The sequence below is a fragment of the Porites lutea genome, chromosome 4 (genome assembly GCF_958299795.1).
Source record: "Porites lutea chromosome 4, jaPorLute2.1, whole genome shotgun sequence".
NCBI classification, from domain to species: Eukaryota; Metazoa; Cnidaria; class Anthozoa; order Scleractinia; family Poritidae; genus Porites; species Porites lutea.
The window spans coordinates 27,163,183-27,183,624 of NC_133204.1; the positions used below are offsets into that span (position 1 = coordinate 27,163,183).

General features: G+C 38.4%; 2 protein-coding genes across 2 annotated transcripts in view; both read right to left on the minus strand.

The window, feature by feature from the left end:
- Positions 1–6,088: 6,088 nt before the first annotated feature.
- Positions 6,089–7,048, minus strand: LOC140934477 (galanin receptor 2b-like). The gene has a single exon (XM_073384095.1). The coding sequence runs from the start codon at positions 7,046–7,048 to the stop codon at positions 6,089–6,091; it is 960 nt and encodes a 319-aa protein (XP_073240196.1).
- A 7,512-nt stretch (positions 7,049–14,560) lies between these two features.
- The window catches only part of LOC140933152 (attractin-like protein 1), a 36,498-nt gene continuing 30,616 nt past the window's right edge, over positions 14,561–20,442 (minus strand). The window contains exons 28-29 of the mRNA XM_073382668.1: positions 18,907–18,999; positions 14,561–17,826 (exon numbers count right to left, since the gene is read on the minus strand). Coding sequence (XP_073238769.1) covers positions 17,590–17,826; positions 18,907–18,999 — 330 coding nt within the window. The 3' untranslated portion in view covers positions 14,561–17,589. The remainder of the gene's footprint in view (positions 17,827–18,906; positions 19,000–20,442) is intronic.

The following is a 20,442-nucleotide window of genomic DNA, read 5'->3' on the forward strand; positions in this document are numbered from 1 at the left end:
AGTGCAATATCTTTTAAACCGTCGCTAGCTGAGGAAATCAACGTTGTTTTGTTGATGCTCGCGTTAAGGTATTCGCTCACTAGGGCGAATTTAACTTGTGTCAGTCGTAGTTTTGCCGTGCCATTAGGTGGAAGTTTGATCTTGGCTTTTAGTGGTGTCGACTCGGGAATTTCCATAGTCAAACTGAACGAAACCTTTCGACCTATGAATTGCCACATGGAGGATCGTTGAATAGTGAACTTGAATTCAGAGGCCTATGAAGAGAGCAAGTCATCATATTTTTAAGGTAATTCTCTTGAAAGGATGCACCATCCAGATTGTTTTTTTAATTGGCCCAATTGATGGCCATAAATACAACATTGAAAAAAGCAATAAAAAAAGATGAGGTTACCGTGCTTGTTTTAGCCCTGTGTACTCGTATTTCTTAGGGTTTTTTCGGAGTGGGGCGAAAAATATTCGAAACTTGAACTACACTTATCATATAGCACACACTATGAATCTTACCAAAACGTGAGCTGCGTAAGTCTAAAGTAATCTCCTGTTTAAGAAATTCACCAGTGTCTGGAATTTGGCCAAGCCTTTCTAGCCCTTATTGGATTGATCAGCCACAGCCGGACACACCGCATTAAGCCCCCCTCCTTGTGATGTTGTTGGTCAACGTCGACAACGACAGACGAAATTATAGCCACCGCGTTTCCAAAAATAATAGCCAGGGACGATTATTATTTTTGTTCCCACAAAAAGGGTACGATTATTCGAGGAAGGCGAATACCTGATAATACCTGACATGATAAGATAATTGGATTTCGAACGCCCCCATGAAGGCTCTTCCTTAAAGTTTTCTTCATTTTAGTGTACAAAGGGATTAAAAAGGGGTACGAATTCTCATGAAACGCTTGTTTAGTGAGCGCAAAGCATTGATGTTCAAATTTGCGATTTGAAATTGTTGCTGTTTAGTAAGAGCTGATAAATAATAAACAAGTTGATATTAAAGCCACCTTTTGACTGTTAATAATTTTGTGCAGCAACAATCATGTAATCCGCTTTTCCTAGTGAGCGCAACGCACTGATGTTCAAATTTGCGATTTGAAAAATTGTTGCTTTTTAATAGTGAGAGGTGATAGATAATTTACACGTTGATACTTAAGCCACCTCTTAGCTGTTAACAATTTTGTCCAGCGACGATCATGTAATTCGCTTTTCCTCTTAAACGTACGTGGGACCCAAAATATTTAAGAAATTTTCAGATGTCTAAAGAAGGTCAGTTTAAGTACAAGAAGGGTAAAGTGGCGGCAATCTAAGACGAAGCGAAAGAAAAAAAACGACCGTTTTTTACTGAAGAATTGCGAGCCAATTCGTACGTTACTGTAAGGCGTACATTACTGCAAGGCGAGAACTACTAAAGTGCAGTACATTATTTCGGAAATCAAACCAGGCCAAATTTTACTAGGACGGTTCGTGTTTTAGAATTTGGTGCGGCAAAAATATTTTAGATCCCTTACTGAGACCGAGCATTAAGGTAAACGAAATAAATAATTAACGATTTACAAGGTCAGCTAGTAATTATAAATGTTCCTCAGTCTGGTGTCTTTGTTTAAAATATTGGTTCAACAAATTTTTGAATTCTCAATGATTTGGAAATAAGCGTATTTTAAGGAAATAAAAGAGGAACCTTGTTTAGAGAAATCTTCATCCCGTAACTTTTGGATAAGTGACATGTACAAATGGCATGGATAAAAATTTAGTGCATTTTGGCCCGAGATTTCAGCCTTAACTTGAGTTATCCTTTCACATCTAAATTTAAAAAATTGCAGTGAGATGGGTCTTACACCTTAGTGCGAATACCGAGCGTTAAGGGATCCGTTTTTCGTAAGTCTGTAAGTCCCGATAACTCTTCATACCTGGCTGCCAGAAGCCAAATACATGTATCAAAATTAATTTCTAAAAAAGAAATGCACGAATCCTAGTTGTAAAAAAATCTATTCCATTTTATTTTGTTAACCGCTAGGCTTACATGAAAGATATCACGGCAAAAAAATACGGCAAAATGATTAAAAGACGCTGTAGAAACCCTAACCATGCAAAGGAGCATCGAAAGAGCACAACAGTAAACTTTGTAGGAATGATTTTAACGGGATTTTTGCAGAAAATTTAGGAAATTGTTAACTTAACCCAAAGAGTATACTTTAAGCTTTCAATGATTGGAGATCTTGATACAATAAACTAGTCAAGATTACGATCATACATGTAGTTGTTATCCATGATATTAATAGGCAATCAAATGGTATACATATACTTGTGACATCAGGAAATAATTTCACTTGGGTCTTATGAAAAGCCTTACACTGTCCCTCGCCAGAAGGCTTGAAATTTAAATGACGAAAAGTATTGCTATTCTCACTACAACGATAGGTTTTATTCAGAGTGCATTTAGGTCTGTTTCTTGAGTTTATTTTTGCATAAATCTATTCATTACATATAATTTTGTCAAAAAGCTAAATTTTGTCTAACTAACAAAGACCTCTTTTGAATTGCTTTGACCTTAATTTTTTGCCCATGCAGCGAGTTGTGTTTTATGCTTAGACATCATCTTTTGTCTACTATTTTCTGCATAACGAGAACTTACCGCACAAACTGGAAATACCAACGCAAAATACAAGAAAAAAGTCATCATTATGGGTGAAAAGTTCACTTCTCCCTCGCCTTTTCCCTTCGTGCTAACAGTAGATTTTGCCTGCTCACGGATTATTAACCGAATCGCCAACAGCCACAGCAGTCCGTCACTCGTATAATGTACTCAATAAATAATTGAGTGTGAAGGTGGAGCAAGCATATTCATTGCTTACAAACTGAAACAACTTCATTTACATGTTTTGCAAACTCACAATTACTCCCCTCAAACCTTTACAATAGGCTTATCACGGTTTTGTGCTCGGGTAGGCAACCACGTAAAAAAACAAAAACAAAAAAAAAACAGTGTTTGTATGCAAATCTAACGTCCAATAATAATTGTACATTAAAGCTACACATAAAAAGATCCATTTGAGGGCGTTTATGGAGCTGTGTTAAAACTTCTTTTTAAAATTTTATGTACATTTTTGTGTAAAATTTATTCTTGCCGATACGACTATAATTTTCGGGGAAACATTGCAGAAAACTGTTTGGAAAATCTAAGGCAGGCGACCAGAGAATTTAAGCACAGGTGCGGCGCCAAACATTTGTTACTAAATCCTTTGCCGTGAAGCTTAAGTTTACACAATAATTCAAATTTTATTCGAAACAACAACAGACGTTTTACGAAAATAATTCGACATAAGATTCCCATACAAACACTTGATGGCCTCCAAAACCATGATAAGGTCTATGAATTTGCCCCTTTTCTCCCAACTTTAACTTAGTTTCTTAATCTTGATGGTTAACATGGTTTGATCAGAAATTCACATTTCCAAACAACTTATATTAATTGAAGGTTTAGATTGCCAGCTGTAAAATAGCGACATTGAATGTTCTACTTATACAAGAAAGTTCTTCTTAAGGCCGCGAATGACGAATGAAATTAGGAATTATTTTTATTAAGTTTCACATTTAATAGTATTCCATTCTGTTACCTTGCCACTAAGATACAGGGACTAAAGTTGCCAAAGCAATATTTTTTTTTTCACTGACGAGTAAAAAGTTAATTTTTTTGCTGATTTTTTGTGCCAAAATTAAGAAGTAATTATGTCAGTACAACTATGGATTTTATTCTTGCTTTCAAAAGGACTAATAGCAAATTAAAGAAAATATTCAACGTCAGTTGATACGGGCCGATATTGAAGGGGTGATTGCATAGGGAAATAAGATCAAATAATGAGTTATAGCGGTCAGTGGTATTTTGTATGTTATTTTTTCCTTATAACCAATTTCCTCAACAGACGATAATTGGATAGAGCCTGAAATATTTAAAACTCTTTGAAGTTATTCATTCATTCAGTTATTCACAAACTTTAATTCTTGCTTAATATGTACTGTACATAGTGATGCTGATATCAAAATGGGGAAAAAGATCCAAAACATCCCACAGTACAAGGTACGGAAGCCATAAATCAATGTTAATGGGCGTCTTAAGAAACAAACACTAAAAATAACTTGAAACAACTCGAATTATTTTATTTATTTATTGTTTGCATGTAGTCTCAGTTGAAGCGCGAGGGCCCACCACCAAAATTTTACGGTTATGGATGAGTAAGCGAAACCGCTCCTGTGTTTTGAGTGGCTATCCGAGGAGGCAGGGTAGCTCTCGGGATCTCACGATTTTGGCCATGTCAGTGTCCCTTATTCACCAAGCTTGTTCGCTTCTCGAATAAGGACGAAAAACCGTAGGCCCCGCCCGTCTCCCATCTCACAGCCCAGTAGTTCAATTATGTGGGACATTAAAGAAACCCGTCCTGGCTTTTCGTTAAGTTCAAGGGTTTTAGTCGATGGTCAATGTCTCGTGCTTTCGCGTCACGGGGAATTCATACCCATCACTAAAGTAAAGTTAATAGAGTAAAACTCCACTCTAACAGGATGGCCTATTCCGCTCGAAGGCTTGTCTCCAAGGGGGGCCTAGGTCTTTACTTTAATATTAAGAATTTTAGATAAATATATACATTTCAAAAACCTAAATAAAGTTTTGATAGCTTGAACGTTTAAAAACCCGAAAAAAATAAACATAAGAAACACTACAAACTCTCAAGGAAACGTTATTAAACGTTACACAAAGAAAAAAAAATGGCTTGCTCGATCGGTAGCAGAAAGTCTGTACACTATCGGCGTTTGCGATGTTTAAAAGCTGGGAGTTTAAGTTCTCGCGCCTTTTAAAAGAAAGGTCCTTTTCCACAATTCAGTTTAACCTTTGGTAGGGATAGCCTTATACTCTGTCTTGAAGTGTAGTCAAGAATGTTCAAAAATCTAGTAAAATAATATAAGCCTGGAACTAATTGGCAGAATTAAGGCAAAGAAAAACAAGCCTTGTGATAGAAGCTTCTGCAACTGAAGAGTCAGCCACTTCGAGAAGATCGTGTACAACCTGTGGTTATCCCCGACCCGCCAGATCTATTTTGTTGGCAGTGTAGTTATTTATGTCTTGTTATAGTATATTGCTCAAGGAGATATCGCAGTCATCACATAATGAGAGAATTATTGTGTTGTAAACAAGTATAACTGTCTCTTTTGCCTCGAAACGTCTAGTACAGCCGAGGATACTAACTCTTGTCTCATGTAGTTCGCGTGAGCCTCCCAAGTCATCGAGCTATCAAACACTATGCCTACCGTGTGGCACGAAATTTTTGCTGGAGTTTATTTTTGCGGATTGGTGATTTTTTTGTGTTTTGCGTGAACTAATTTTTTGCGATTAGGACAGATTGGTTTTTCTTGCTGGGAATTAATTTTGGCGATTTTCAGAAAGTACCCAGTACCCATGCCAGCATTGACAATATTTTCGTTTTTATTGAGTACGTGCAATAGAAATGCATATTTTCAAACAATAAACCAGTATTTCGTTGTATACCGTTTTTTTTTTTTCTGAATGAAAGAGACAGGTTGTGATTGAACAGATACGATTTCTCAGTACTGTATTTTTGTGCAGCGAATTTAAGTTAGTGAACACTTACTCTGCAGTATATTTTTGCGGAAAAATGTTTGCGGTAATTTTTATTTGCGGGAACTTGTTTTTGCTAATCGCTGGAAAAATTGCAAAAATTAGAACTCGCAAAAATGTCGTGCCATACGGTAGGTATTTGAAAGTAGTTTGCAAGATATGGCCTTTACAACAAGATTCGGACCACACCATAACAAATCTATCGAAGTCTGACAAACAGTATTCTAAATTATCCATGAAAAACCCTAAGGGGAACCGGGATAATATGATATTTACAGTACAAATTTACAATTGCTTGGAGATGGCTCCGCATTGACCTCGTTTTGTGTGTGTGTTTTCTGGATTTGAACCACAAAACTATACAAAAAGAAAAAAAGAAAAAGAAAAAGAACTCGACCAACATCCTGCCCGGATATAAAGCCATTTTGACCGAATAAACTTGGGCCAAAACGCGTTAGATATGTATCATTACTTCCCTAAACATGTTAGTCTTTGCCTGAATTCAGCAGAGTAGAACCCATAAATTAAAACATTAACCAGGGAACTTGACAACTGAAGTATGAATGCGAAAATGGAAAACGCAGTGGTACCGTAGCCGAACGCTATCATCAAATCGTGCAGTTGGGGAGTTCCTATACAAACGACAAATCCTAGAACCATTAAAACTAGCATGCGTAATGCCTTTCCTTTTGATTTCATTGCCGCTTGACTGGTACTTCCATTACGACTTTTCCTCCTCAGAAAAACAGCGATGCTAGAGTATGCCACCGTCAAAATTACCAGTGGTAACAGGAATCCCAGAGTAAAATAGGCAGTTGTTATTATCTTTTGATTGACTGAATCTTTGAAAGTAGATAGAGGCGCACACACACGGTATACAATGGTTATATTGACTCCCCGGTGATTGTAATAAGTGTTGTTTGACCCAATGAATGTAGTGATGTTTTCGGTGAATATGTGCGGAAATGCGCAAACGGTGGAATATCCCCAAACCGCCATAATGCATATCAAGAAATTTGGTTTATGTCTCAGCCTTTGAAATGGTTTCGTTATAGCATGATGTCTGTCCAATGCGATCACCACCAAACTCGTGAAAATTGCTGCGTGTACCAAGGAAAGTAGAGTCTGGCTGATTTTACAAATTAAATCCTTACTTTCCACCGGTAAAATTGTGGCTATAAGATAGGAAGGTAGAACTATAAGCCGATATACCATGTCTGTGACCGAGAGATGGAAAAGCATAAAGTTTGACAGGTGTCTTTTCAAACGACATTCGCGAGTCAATGTTATGCAGACAACAACGTTAGCAGCAACACCAATGATGAAAAGAGAAAGAAGCAGGCCCAAAACCAGAAATGACGTAGTCAGGATAGATAACAGATGATGAGTATTTGCAATCGTCGAATTAATACCAGCAGGGTGAACCATGATCGCTTTAAACGAAATATGGCCAAAATGTAGGTTGAGTCCAGTTAAGATTCTCAGATATTTTTTTTTTCAGGTGACAAGACGGAAATTACACCCAATGTTCATAAACAAACCACTACAAAAGCACTACTACATATTATAAATTAATGATAAAGGGGAAGGATTGATTCTTCGGGTGAGCTATTTATCACATCCAGCTGTCAGAGTTAAGACAATGATAGAATGGACTTTTGATCAAAATAACTTTTATTCCAATCAAATTCGTATTAATGAAATTCAAATGACAATGTTTTCTTAAATCAAATATAAAAATTATTTTCTTGAATTAAAGTGGCATGTGCCAAGGGCTAGGGGGAAAAAACGTTTTGTTGACTTAAAGTAAATTCGGACTTATAATAAAAATATAACAAGTTCTTATCACAGCCTTCAAGATTTCAGGGTTCAACACACAAGACCAAAGATTTTCCCGATGTTTATTAATTATTGCCTCCCCACGGAAGGGGAAACCCGAGGAGGCACCCTACTAGTTTGCACGTATATTAAGGAAAATACTTCGGGGTTCAACACAAAAGACCAAACATTTTCCCGATGTTAAATTAATTTTTGCCTCGCACTGATGCTCGAAATCCCGAGGAGGCACTCTAGTAGTTTGCGCGTATTTTACGGAAATTACTTACAGTTGAAAGATGCATTCAGTATGCCAGAAAAAAGTTCGGTTTGCTTGAACAGAGGTCGCATGGAATTGCCGGGTAATGATGACGTTTCTATTTTCGCGGCCGCAAGTAAGAGATGCTTAACATGACGTAAAACAGAAAATCCCGAAGGGACCGCTTAGGTAGAATTTGGGACATTTATTGTACGGTCATACTTCGATACTCTTTGCGTTACGTGTTATCCGTGACATTCTGTGAAGCAGCTGTTTTGAAAGTTATGGACCAAGACTTGTTATGCGCTGATGAATTTATAAGGTGCGTATATTTGTGTTTATTATATATTCAAAATATTTCTCCGTTTCTGATTGGCTAAAATCACACGCGTAATTCATCATAACCATCTCCTGTTGACCAAATTTGGAAGAATTTTGCCATATTGAACCGATGACGTCAAAAGTGCAGCAAAGTTGTAGATTATTGAACCGTTAACCGAGAAGACTTAAAGATTTAACGACAGTTTAAAAATTTTAGAAGTTACAACGATTTGTACGGAAAGCCATGCAAGCGTGACTGGGTGGCAAAAGTTATTTTTCCTGTAAAGTCAAATGCTTCTAACTTTCGGCGGCCGTTGCAATCGCTACTTTTGAGATATACGGCTGAAAATTCTCAAGTTACCTAATTGTAATATGCTTTTTCAGCTTGTGCTAACAAAATTTTTCAAAAGTGAACTGCTTTTGTGTTTACCGAAAGTTGACCACGCGATCACAGTCATGCAAAAAAAGGAAGTATTGAATGAGGCTGAGTAGGATATGAAAAGTGAAAAGTTATGCAGATCAAGGAGGGTGTTATTCACCAAGGCCGAAGGTGATTTCTAAGTTTTACTTTCCAGCAAATGAAATGAACTGTATGCAAAAAGTGAAAGAGAAATAGCGAAAAATTCCAACTGCTAATTAAATCTTTTCTAATGGTTTAGAATCAATAGAGGATAAAGGGGACAGAGAAGGCATCCCCCAGACACACCCTGTTCCATAGGTAATTCGTCTCGAGTTATTTTTAGAATCGCGATAAAGTTACGTCGCGCGCTGCGTGGATGTTTCGTGGAGGTTCCGCATGACTAAACGCAGTGCAAAACATGTCGGGCGAAAGGCAATGAAAGCGTAAAGAGATCGAGACCATTTCTGAATATTGAAGCGCAATGAGTCGGCGCTCACCTGGGAAAAGGGAATCGCTAGACTCTTTGACAACCCGTGAAATCAGTTTAACTCAAGGTTGTCGTAACCTTAGTGCTATAATATAAAATGAGAAATTTCGCCGGTCTATTGAAACCGGTCGTTTGTATAATAGAGGATGTTAGCATCAACAACGAGTACGAGTACGAGAACGACTTCAAGCGGTACTCGTACTCGAAGTCGTTTTCTCAGCTTTCTATGTTAGCGATGACACCGAGTTCGAGTTTATAGAAAATACAATTATGGGATTCCGCATGACTGGGCGCCAAATTTGAGTCGAGGTAGCGCTTCCACAACAATTTCGAAAACAAAAAATGACTCTAAAAAACGTTCAAGACTGCTTGTTAATCGATTTTTCGAGGTAACGCGAGGGATGGTTAGTCGCGGTCTTAAAACACGTTAAAACCCATCAAATTCAACACCACAACCACACTGGATAAAAAAGTAAGTATTCTTTATTGATGTATTCGACTGTTGGGATATTTTCGACCAAATAATGGCAATTCTCGGGGTTATTTCGTGAGCCTGTGAGACATGAAACTTTCCCGGGTAGATGCAAATTTACTCTGTGTAGGAAATATCGCGTTCGGTTGCTTTTCCTTGACTTCAATAGCAGTATTTTACATAAAACATAATATAAGGAATGTTCAAGATGATAAAGAGAGGCTAGAAACGAAAAGAAACTGCATTAAACGATCGGAATATACCTTTGAAAACCAGCTCTTCCTAGTCGTTCTACCCACTTTCACTTCCATGGCAACCCTTCCGTACGTCTCAGTGTCAAGATGGCGACGAAGTTTTAAAATGCCGTGAATGAAGATGTCAGGGCACAAAAAGACGCTTTAAAAAACCTGAACACGCAAGAGAACATCAAGAACGATTATAACAGGTATTTTGCCGAAAAAGTCCGAAAAATTCTGAACTTTATAAGCCAAATTTAAGGTCTAAACATTTGAGAGAGTGGAGTTCTCGATCGATACGATCCAGGATAAACATGTCAAAAATCCAAGATTGCTAACGCGTAATTCGTCACCCATGATATTAATAGGTAATCAAATGGTATACTCGTGAAAATAGGGAATAATTTCACTTGCGTTGTGTCCAAATCCTAATAATTTCCCAAGCCTTCCAGGCATTTGATTACACATACTAATTTCCGTTTCGCTGACACAGTTTTAGCAGAAATCTCTGTTTAGTCGTTTTCGTCGACAAAACAAATAGCAAATAGCTCTTCGCGTCTTCTGCCATTTTCTTCTGCGTCAATTCTTGAAGGACGCGTGGCTCTGAGCGTGGGTCATCCACGCGGAACACATTCGCGCTATGTGATTGGCTGTTGTCCTATCCCCCTTGGGATCTATGGTCTTAAAACTAACTCGAGACGAATTACCTATGGAATAAGGTGTGTATGGGGGATGCCTTCTCTGTCCCCTTTATCCTCTCTTGTTTAGAATAAGCTATTCTCGAAACTTAGAATGTTTTGATCAAAGCTGTGTAAATCGAACTGAACTGCATGGAACCTTGCGTTTCCCTTTTTTTATTTCACCTATTGTGTGGAATATGTGTGAAAATCTTCATCACGAATCGCTATATTTCACAGAGCTACAAAACGACCAGGAATACTATTGACCGACAATATACAGAGCGGGGGCAGCTATAGTGTCAACTATTACTAGTTACATTTTTCCTTGAAGAGCTGCATTTCACATTACCTCCATCTTCTTTTGCAGGCCATCTATCTGAGGGCCCGATTCCTCGACAGGTGTATAATAATGATAATAATAATAAGGGGGGTTTTGGTCTCGTGGAGTTACAGCATCTTTTGATGTCAGAGTAACGCACGTTAACTCCAAGTGCAACCAGGGAAGAGAAACATCCACAATCTTTAAGGGGCAGGAGGAGGAGAAAAGGCGGAAGTACCAACAGAGGGTGTTCGACGTTGAAATGGGATCTTTCACTCCTCTTGTTTTTGGAACCAACGGTGGGATAAGAGCTGGCTGTAACTGCTTTCTCAAACGCCTAGCCGAGAAGCTTTCCGAGAAGAATGAGGAACCTTATCACATTACTATTTCTTGGATTAGAACATTGCTTCTTTTGAGACTTTAAGGTCGGTACACACATTTGTAAGAGGTTCTAGGACACCCTTCCACAAAATTCCACAAGGGGATTTCATTGATGACTGCCGCTTGAACGCCACCCAAGCGTGTGTGATAATGGCGTGAGCTCGTTAATTTAGTTTAGTTGAAATGAACCGTTTTTTAATTTAATTTTTTTCCCGAATATATGATATATTTTTAATGGAATGAATTTTTTCAATCGAAATTTAATTGTATTTTTTTTAATCGAAAGGAATAATGTAAATAGTGCTTTGACTGAATAGTTTCTTAAGTGAAATTAATTGTAAATAGGATTTTATAGTTAGTTTTGTTATCAATAAAAGATTTGGGTTATTAAAAAAATCAATAATAATAATAATATGCCATGCAAGGTTGGGCTACATGCCCTACATATACCATCGCGGGCATGTATGGACTGTATAAGCAGTTGTTACCTACGAAGCTCTACTCAAAGGAGAAGACGCAAACCTCCACCGACGGCGAAGTCCTATGCACATGTACTGGCTGGATGTTCCTCCCTGACACAAACCAAGTACCTATACAGGCATAATGCAGCTCTTAAGATTCTGTTTTTTTAGCTTCTGAGAGAGCATCGGTTAATAGAAGAGGTTCCACTATTGTACTCACCGGTGATGCCAAAACCAGCCTACCAGAGCACCACGAGTGAGGCGTTTTGGGATATTCCCATCTGTGCAGAGCACAACGAAGTTAGAGCAAATCGGATCGACGCGCGACTTGTCAGACACGAGAGGAAAGAAGTCTGCACAATTCAAATGAGCTGCCCATGGATTGAGAGTAGAGCCAAGAAAGATGAGGAAAAGACACTCAAGTATGGGCCCATGATGTGGGAGCTGAAGCAGAGATACAATGGTTAAAGGGTTGAACAGTACAACGTAATAATTGACGTACTGGGTGGATACTCTAAACCCCTAAGAAGTCAGTGAGGAAGCTACTAGGAGAGAGAGCACGGAGTGTACTTGAGCGGATGCAGAAGTCGGTCATCATTGCCAGAACATTTACGATAAATACTTAGTTAGGGCGCTAAGGACACCAGATTTTAGTTTTTTTTTTCTCTAGAAATCCAGAAACACAAGTTTTACAGAGTAAAGAATTTAATAATATTCTAAATTGGCTTTTTAAGTAGAGAGATTCATATCATTATGTATATCAGGATCGTATTAGGTTTCGTACCGACCTTTTTACTTCTAAGTATAGCTTCTCAAGTGGTGTAGGTTACGTTATGCGCCCTATACTACTCATAATGTGGACAGCATTCCAGAGTTTTAAACTGCGAGATAATAATAATAATAATAATAATAATAATAATAATAATAATAATAATAATAATAATAATAATAATAATAATACTACCACTACTAATATAATAAATTTATTGAACTTAAAAAAAATATGTTCATAATTTACAGAAATACTTGAAGTAAGAATTAAGCACTGTATAATATAAAGAATTATATAAATCATTAAAATAGCAATCACTGTGTCAATAACGATTTCGCAAATACATTCCTTGCGGCTCAGATGCGGTCAGACTTTTGCAGGCAGTCCAGAGTTTTAAATTAAGTCATTACAAAAGAGAATTATCCGTCTCTGATGTTAAAAAGAAAACAAGTTAAAAATAATAAAATCTTGTATTCCTAAATTCTTAATTCTTAAAAAAAAAGATCCTTAAATGGTACGAACACGAGCTAGAGACCGTGATGGACAATAAAGATAACAACATCACCATCATGTGGGACATGCCAGTCAATACTGATAGAACTATAACAGCGAACAGACCAGACATCATCGTTAAAGACTCAGTGAATTCCACCTGCAAACTGATTGATATGACTGTTCCATCAGATAGAAACATCGCACTGAAGGAAACTGAAGAAAAAAAGCAAGCACAAAGACCTAGAACTAGAAATACAGAGTATGTGGCATATGAAAACCGTAGTGATCCCTGTGGTTGTTTGTGCGCTTGGTACAGTGAAGAAGGGTATGGTAGAAAACATCAAGAAAGTATCAGAGAGAGCTACTATGACAGAGATTCAAACGATATGCATGCTGGGATCTGCGCGAATCCTTAGAAAGGTGCTCGGTGTATGAACAGAATGATTGACTTGAGTGACTGACGCTCTAGGTGCATGGTTTGCGCCCGGCTGATGCACTAAAAGAACACCAGCAAAGACTGTGATAAAAGAGATAAGATTATTAATAATAATAATAATAATAATAATAATAATAATAATAATAATAATAATAATAATAATAATAATAATAATAATAATAATAATAATAATAATAATAATAATAATAACTAGGAATTAAAAACCGAACAAGAACGATGCAAAAGTCGGCACTCCTCGGATCGGCACATATCCTCAGAAAGGTGCTGGAAGTCTGAGGTCTCGGGATGAGACTTGACTGGATATTTCTCCCCAGGGAAAATCCCTGTGCTAAATTTTACATAATAATAATAACAATGATAATGATAACAATAACAACAACAACAACAAATTGGATGAAGCACAGCATAGATAAGACATCTGACACACCACTGTGCAGATTGATTGTGTGGTGACACCACTGAAACAGTATGGCATATTGTCAGTGGATGTAGGAAGCCTGTCCATAGAGAATATAGAAAGCGCCACGACAAGGTGGCTCTAGGGGTACATTGGGAGCTGTAGTAAGTATGGGTTAGAGTGTTAACCGACAAGTAGTACGTGCATCAACCCTTACCAGTTGCAGAGAATAGAGAAGTGAGTATAACTTGGGTTATGACTATCTTTAAGGACAAGCGACTGAGCCACGATCGTCCAGATATTACTGTAGTACACAAATACACACAGGAGTGGACACATTTATCGACATTAATGTTCCAGCGGACCAAAATATCTATCAAGCCGCCCAGGTGAAAACAATTTGTGAGACGAGGTAGGGTTGATTTGAAAAACTATGCGTAACTCTGAAAAATTTCTGGCTACGCCCCTGAAACTTGCATAAAACACCGCCTTCTGTCTGAATACATATGTACAGTGGCGAAAAGTAGTGCGATAAAAGAGCAGAATGCTAGCTTAGAGCAAGAAACCCCAAAGGGATTTCTTTTTCTGCGCGTCCCGTCGTGATTTCAGCCAGTAACATTTTAGTTCCCAGCACCTGAGAGACAGCATGCCCAATCGGGTTAGAGCACTCTTGTGCTGGGCAGGACTTGACCTCGTGGCCTCCGAATTACAAGTCCTACCCTGGACACTAGCTGGACTTGATTCAGAGTTTAAATCTTTGGCCACGCTTGTAGAATAGCTACCTGGTTCGCCTCCTACCTATACCAGTTGGAATTCTGACCATGTCATGTTCCATTATTATTTGTTTCATTATCCCCGAAAAGCCCCATCAAGCTCATCTGTAAGAAGGCACTGTAAAAGTACTAAGGCTGGGTACAAATACTTACGATTTCTCAACACTTTTTGCAGGGGAACTCGGGTATTGGGAAAAAGATCACATTTGATCAGATTTTTAAGTTGGTATTGTTTAATCTCATATTTTATTTTTCTTAAATAACATGCGTATCTACATGTAATAAAATACTGACGAGTACAATCTGGAGATGTTTTTGAAATTTTCAAATAATTTCTCGCGCCGAGGTAAATTATAAGAATTTTGACCAAACGGAAGAAACGTTACTTCCTAGTTCCATGAGTAGTATATCAATTGGTTACAAGAATATCATGGGCGACAAATTACGCTTGTTTCAGTGCCATAAAACTCTAAGAGATGTACTTGCAGGCGAAGAAACTTAAGATTTATCTCTCGATTACAACTGTTACAAACTCTTAAGATTATATAAAATGATATATAAAGGATGTCAGTGGTTAATAGATCCCAACAACATCCTTACAATTAAATGCAAAAAAATAGGGGACCGCACGAGTGCAATTCAACGGGGGTTACATATCGCTATCCCTTCGTCCCAGCAGTGAGGGACTGTCATGTAAAAATGACGGGGATGTTTGTTTAAAATGAATTGTCAAAAGTAAATAACATGCAGATTCAGTTATAAAATGTAACAGGCCATATTTGTGGACATAAAATCTTAAGATTATATAAAATGATATATAAAGGATGTCAGTGGTTAATAGATCCCAACAACATCCTTACAATTAAATGCAAAAAAATAAGGGACCGCACGAGTGCAATTCAACGGGGGTTACATATCGCTATCCCTTCGTCCCAGCAGTGAGGGACTGTCATGTAAAAATGACGGGGATGTTTGTTTAAAATGAATTGTCAAAAGTAAATAACATGCAGATTCAGTTATAAAATGTAACAGGCCATATTTGTGGGCATAAAATCTTAAGATTATATAAAATGATATATAAAGGATGTCAGTGGTTAATAGATCCCGACAACATCCTTACAATTAAATGCAAAAAAAATAAGGGACCGCACGAGTGCAGTTCAACGGGGGTTACATATCGCTATCCTTTCTTCCCAGCAGTGAGGCCAAACAGTAACAGGCCATATTTGTGGGCATAAAATCTTTCAAACCTTTTTAACCGTCGATAATTTCCTCGTTAGACACGACAGATATTTTTCTCTAAAAAAGGATCAGCCTAACCTCTTCTTTTTGCAATCATTATACGTTTCTGGGAAACTGTCCACCTACCCCCCGCCTAAGCCAACATTTGTAAAGGTGTAGGAGATGTTTAGAGTTTGGTATCTGCGCGAAAAGTAGAACTGTCCGTAAACAAATAAGAGTTATCCATACTATGTACGTGTCCTTAATTATAAGAGCGATTTTCGTTTGACCTGGAAATGAAAACTCGCGAACAAAACAGAAACAAACGAAGGGAAATAAAGCGATTTCATCGGTTTATCTAACGGATACAAATGCGCGTGGCGTTTGGCTGGTTACGCGAACGCTCGGGTGAAAAAACTTCATGCCCGAGAACTTCCAAGAAATCAACCGATACTTCGCTTTGACGCACACGATTGGCCAATCGAACAATGCCTTCTCCACATTAGGGTTTTCTATGCCGGAAAAACGAAGAGTCCATGTTTTGATCTTTTCATCCAGTGGCTGATAAAACAAATGATGAACTCTTATCGAAACCATTTTGAACGAAAATCGCTCTAAAAGAACTAAATAACTTAGCAATCAAATCAATGAGTAGGAGACCAATTCAAACGTCGAACTTTTCATATACCGAACTCAATCCCTACTTGCTGCACGCAAATGATGTAAGTTCGATGGTTGATTCATACGTCGAACTTAATCAGTCGGGCTCAATTCATTTTCACGATGTACAATGGTGTTCAATGCTTTTCAATGAAAATTAATTATAGTAATTTATGAATTAGGTTTCGACGTTTGAAACGACGTCGCACCACATTTGAAACTACCATGTGTATCTATCGAACTAAATTCATGGATCAACCCAAATTAAACATATCGGACTTTGCTGATTCAAACATTGATCTTTTCACGTACTTAACTGAAGGGATAAGGTTCGGTACATGAAAAGTTAAACGTTTAAACTGGGCCTAAAACATCCACTTCCGATTCTTCATCGATTTCTCTCGATGGTAGCCAATGAAAATTCAGCTGGTTACTCAAGGATCAGTTGTAAACAGTGCCTCTGACGATGAGCGGTACGACTGCTTGACACACACCAACGGTTACGAGATAACATAATCAACTCTCTCTTCACGGACACCTCTACAAGGTGAACATATGCTTGAGACGAACACCTAGAGCTTGTATGTGCAGTAAGTTCCTTTAACTCAATAGGACGGAAAGCTCTAGGATTAGTCCCTGCGTTTCTTCTGCCCAGTCATCTTCAACACCTTGTAAGACAGACAAATCTCTAAAAAGGAAACTCTATCAGTCCCAAAGATGCATTTTTTAGAAAGAAAAGGGATGACTGTTATTTGTATCCACCGACTTGTAGTTTCTTTCATATTGTTAAGAATTTTGATAATTAGTAACAAGTAGCATGAAATCTCTCTAACTTGTATGCAAAACGTTCCATTGCTTTGTTTTACTTTCGACGGCACTGCGTTCTCTGTACAAATTGCAGGAATTCTTTCCACGAAAGATGAATACTGTAAAATGTGAAGCGATGAGTTTTCCTCAGCATGGTAACCTGTTGAGCAGTATCTCAGGTAGAACACCAAAGGAGGATCACAAAGATTTAGCAGTGTGCGACTTTAAAAAAAAAAAAAAAGGACGGCATCGTCAAAGAAATAGGACGACATCACGACAGACATACGAGGTATATGATGTTGATGATGATGGTGATGATAATGATGACTTTGTTGAGATGACGTAACGGCAGTCCTTCTAATGACTGAAGAACCGTATAGCTGTTTCCACGCTTAAGATATTAAGCGATCAAACGAGCAAGAAAAGAGCGATTCGAGGCCCAAATGGGTCGGAAGCCGCATCCCGCCAGTTTCCCACTAGTTTCGAGTTTGCCGAGCTTTTCCGATCGACAGAGGAACTGCTGGCTGTCTAACTGATCGGATTTGACGACAAATTATTACGTACAGAGGACTCGCACCATACTAGATCTCTTTATTGCTGTTCTTCGAGTGATACTTAAAGGATGGTTATGAAAAGTAGAGTCCCCGTATGTGCTTAGCGTGGTTGCACAACAGATACCCGTCTGACCAATGGGGGTGTAGCCGTCCCTTCCTCCAGGAAGTCTCATCATAAACACACCCACAGCCGCCCTATGGCTCTCCATTGGTTGAACAGCGATGGCATGAGATGGTTGCTGGGACAAAACAGGAGAGAACTTAAATGATTTGCTTCACGAGTAGTACTCGCCGTTTGGTACCAGATATGACTAGTACTTTCACTTCTCTAATACTGCATACATGTAGTTTACTATTTTTTACCCTGAGAAAACAGCCGAAATTTATTTTCGTGGCGTCTGATGAACGAGCGCAAAAATTCCATGCTGATGCCGCATCACTACGCATATCTTACCTAGATATGGGAAGTGCTTCTGATGAGTGAAAATTCGCTTCAGCCAATCAGATGCGCTATCCAGATCTGGGTAGAGATGCGTCGTCAATATGAAATTTCTGCTGTCGTTCCTCAGACGCCATTTTTTTTGGGGGGGGGGGGGAGGGGAAGGGGGATTAGTGGTGGAGGTGGAGTCCAAAATGTTGGCTGCTTTGCTCAGGCTAACTATTTTACGATTAGTTTAACATATTGCTTTATTCTAAAACAGGGTCTCATCTGGCTGCATCAACACCTTTCTCAAATCTATTTTGATCAGTGATACGAAATTTCCCTCTCAAAAGTCCATCACGTTGATTTCCTCCTGTTGCTGAAGGGTAAAATTGAGTGTCACGAAACTGCTGTTTCCCTTAAAAAGACACACATTGCCATAAAGCCGCGGTCTTACACCTGCTAAAGCACATTCTTTCTTTCTTTATTTACTTTCTATTTATCTATTTTTTTTAGATAACTCATTTCCTTTAATTATCTAATTTCATGTTTTTTTCCCCAGAGACCTCAAAGCTTCGCGGAATCCACAACGTCGTCGGATAAGTGAATTTCTGTGAACCACCAAGTGCAACGTCGGCTTAGAGCTTAATCACTCACCAACGGCAACACAACAAGTCGCAAGAGTGACCAACATCAATTTTCTCCTCACAACGTCAATACATTCTCAAAAGAAAAGGTTAGGAGAGTTAAAAGAATTATCACCTCAGGGAAAAGGCTTTGATCTTTAACCAAATTCTCTCAACTAATTCTTGAAGGAAATGTATGGGGATCAGTTTGGAGAATTTGTAAGTGGAAATCGGGGATTAAAGGGTTAACAGTTTTACATTACACAACCAACCTTGCTTAATCTCTCTTGTACGGGATCTGTGACAGCTAAACTAACTTTGGCGAACGGTCGGCTAGCCATCACCTTCATCTCTTCAACACGATGCTGCAAAGAAATGGTTGATTACTTTACATCTCGAAAAATCAGATCTATGGACAGAATTGCTATGGTTTCAGAAAAAAAAAATGGAATCATAAACATCACTTTCCTCTATTGTGCAATTGAAATAAAGCTGTATGTTAGATACGAGAATCGTTTTCAATAAAGCCCTAGCTTCAAAAAGCGTGTACTTTGCCAATCCATTATACCTGTATTTAAATGCACAGTGAATGCACAAAGGAGTTCTCAAAAAACCGAAAAGTTGGTTGGAAAGCTTAGGGCTTGATTGCTTACCGTGGAGTAGCTATCCAGTATTCTGTCGTACTTTGAATTTGTATCGCACTTTTGCGAAAAATTAAGGTACTGCTGACTTGAAACAACAGAAACTGCTTTAAACAATGCAATGCCAGAATTAAGTGTGGTTACGTCACAACTTGAGTTTCATGTCAAACTTCTCGTGGACTAACCATCCCCCTACACATCAATTTAACTTTTACATTGCCTTCGTTGAAAATACTGTTTGTGTTCTCCGAGATTTTAATCAAAGTTTAAAAGATCTGTGTCATGGTAAGTTCCACCTATGTTTGATCAAAGCTGAGCTGAAACTATAACTACAGCTGTAAGTGTACTCAGTCGCCTTTTTCCATTCAACTCTAAAAAGTTGACTCAATTTTTACAAGTTGCAATCCGTCTCCATTCTGGCCACCGAAGGCCACAGAAATATAGTCATCATTGAGGTGTAGTAGTAGAGTGTTATTTTGAATAAACCATTATTCACGAGACTTATTTATAGCCTGAGAAAACAGCCCACATTTCACGACGACACCACCGGTATTCCAGCGAAATGACGTCTGAGCAAAGACCGCAGAAATTTCTTACTGATAACGTTCACTATCCAGATCTGGGTAGAGGTCCTGATTGGTCGAAGTAACTTTCTCTCGCGACTCGACCAATCAGGAGCACTAACTAGGTCTGGGTCATCAGCATGGAATTTTGTAGTCGTTGCTCAGACGTCACTTTGCGGGGAAACCAGTGGTGGCGTCGCGAAATGTCGGCTGTTTTCTCAGGCTACCTCAATTCCAATGTGTTTTCAGGATTTTAAGATAATACTAAGAAAATTGGGACACAGCTCCTTAAATTAAAATTAGGATTATTTTAGGCTTAAACCTGGAAGCCGTCTTTTTCCAGTCAGCTGGGTCGAGTTTTGGCGAGACTTGGAAATCATGAGTCAGTCGGTTCTATTTTCACGAAAAAGAATTACACCTTGGATGAGCTGCCGAGCTGAAATTTCTTATACATATATGGACATAACGCCCTAACGAAGGACTTCTAACAGCCTATTTTGGGTGTCTACCGTTACTAGACTTTCTCAAAGCCCATTTCGATTTCTGCTTATGCAGTCGACTTGTGTTAAGTCTAACCGTTTCGCATGGTAAAGGATCTACTTCA

What these genes read in the sequence shown, in the direction of transcription:
- LOC140934477 (XM_073384095.1), bottom strand. Translation starts at nt 7,048, where the DNA reads ATGGTTCACCCTGCTGGTATTAATTCGACGATTGCAAATACTCATCAT.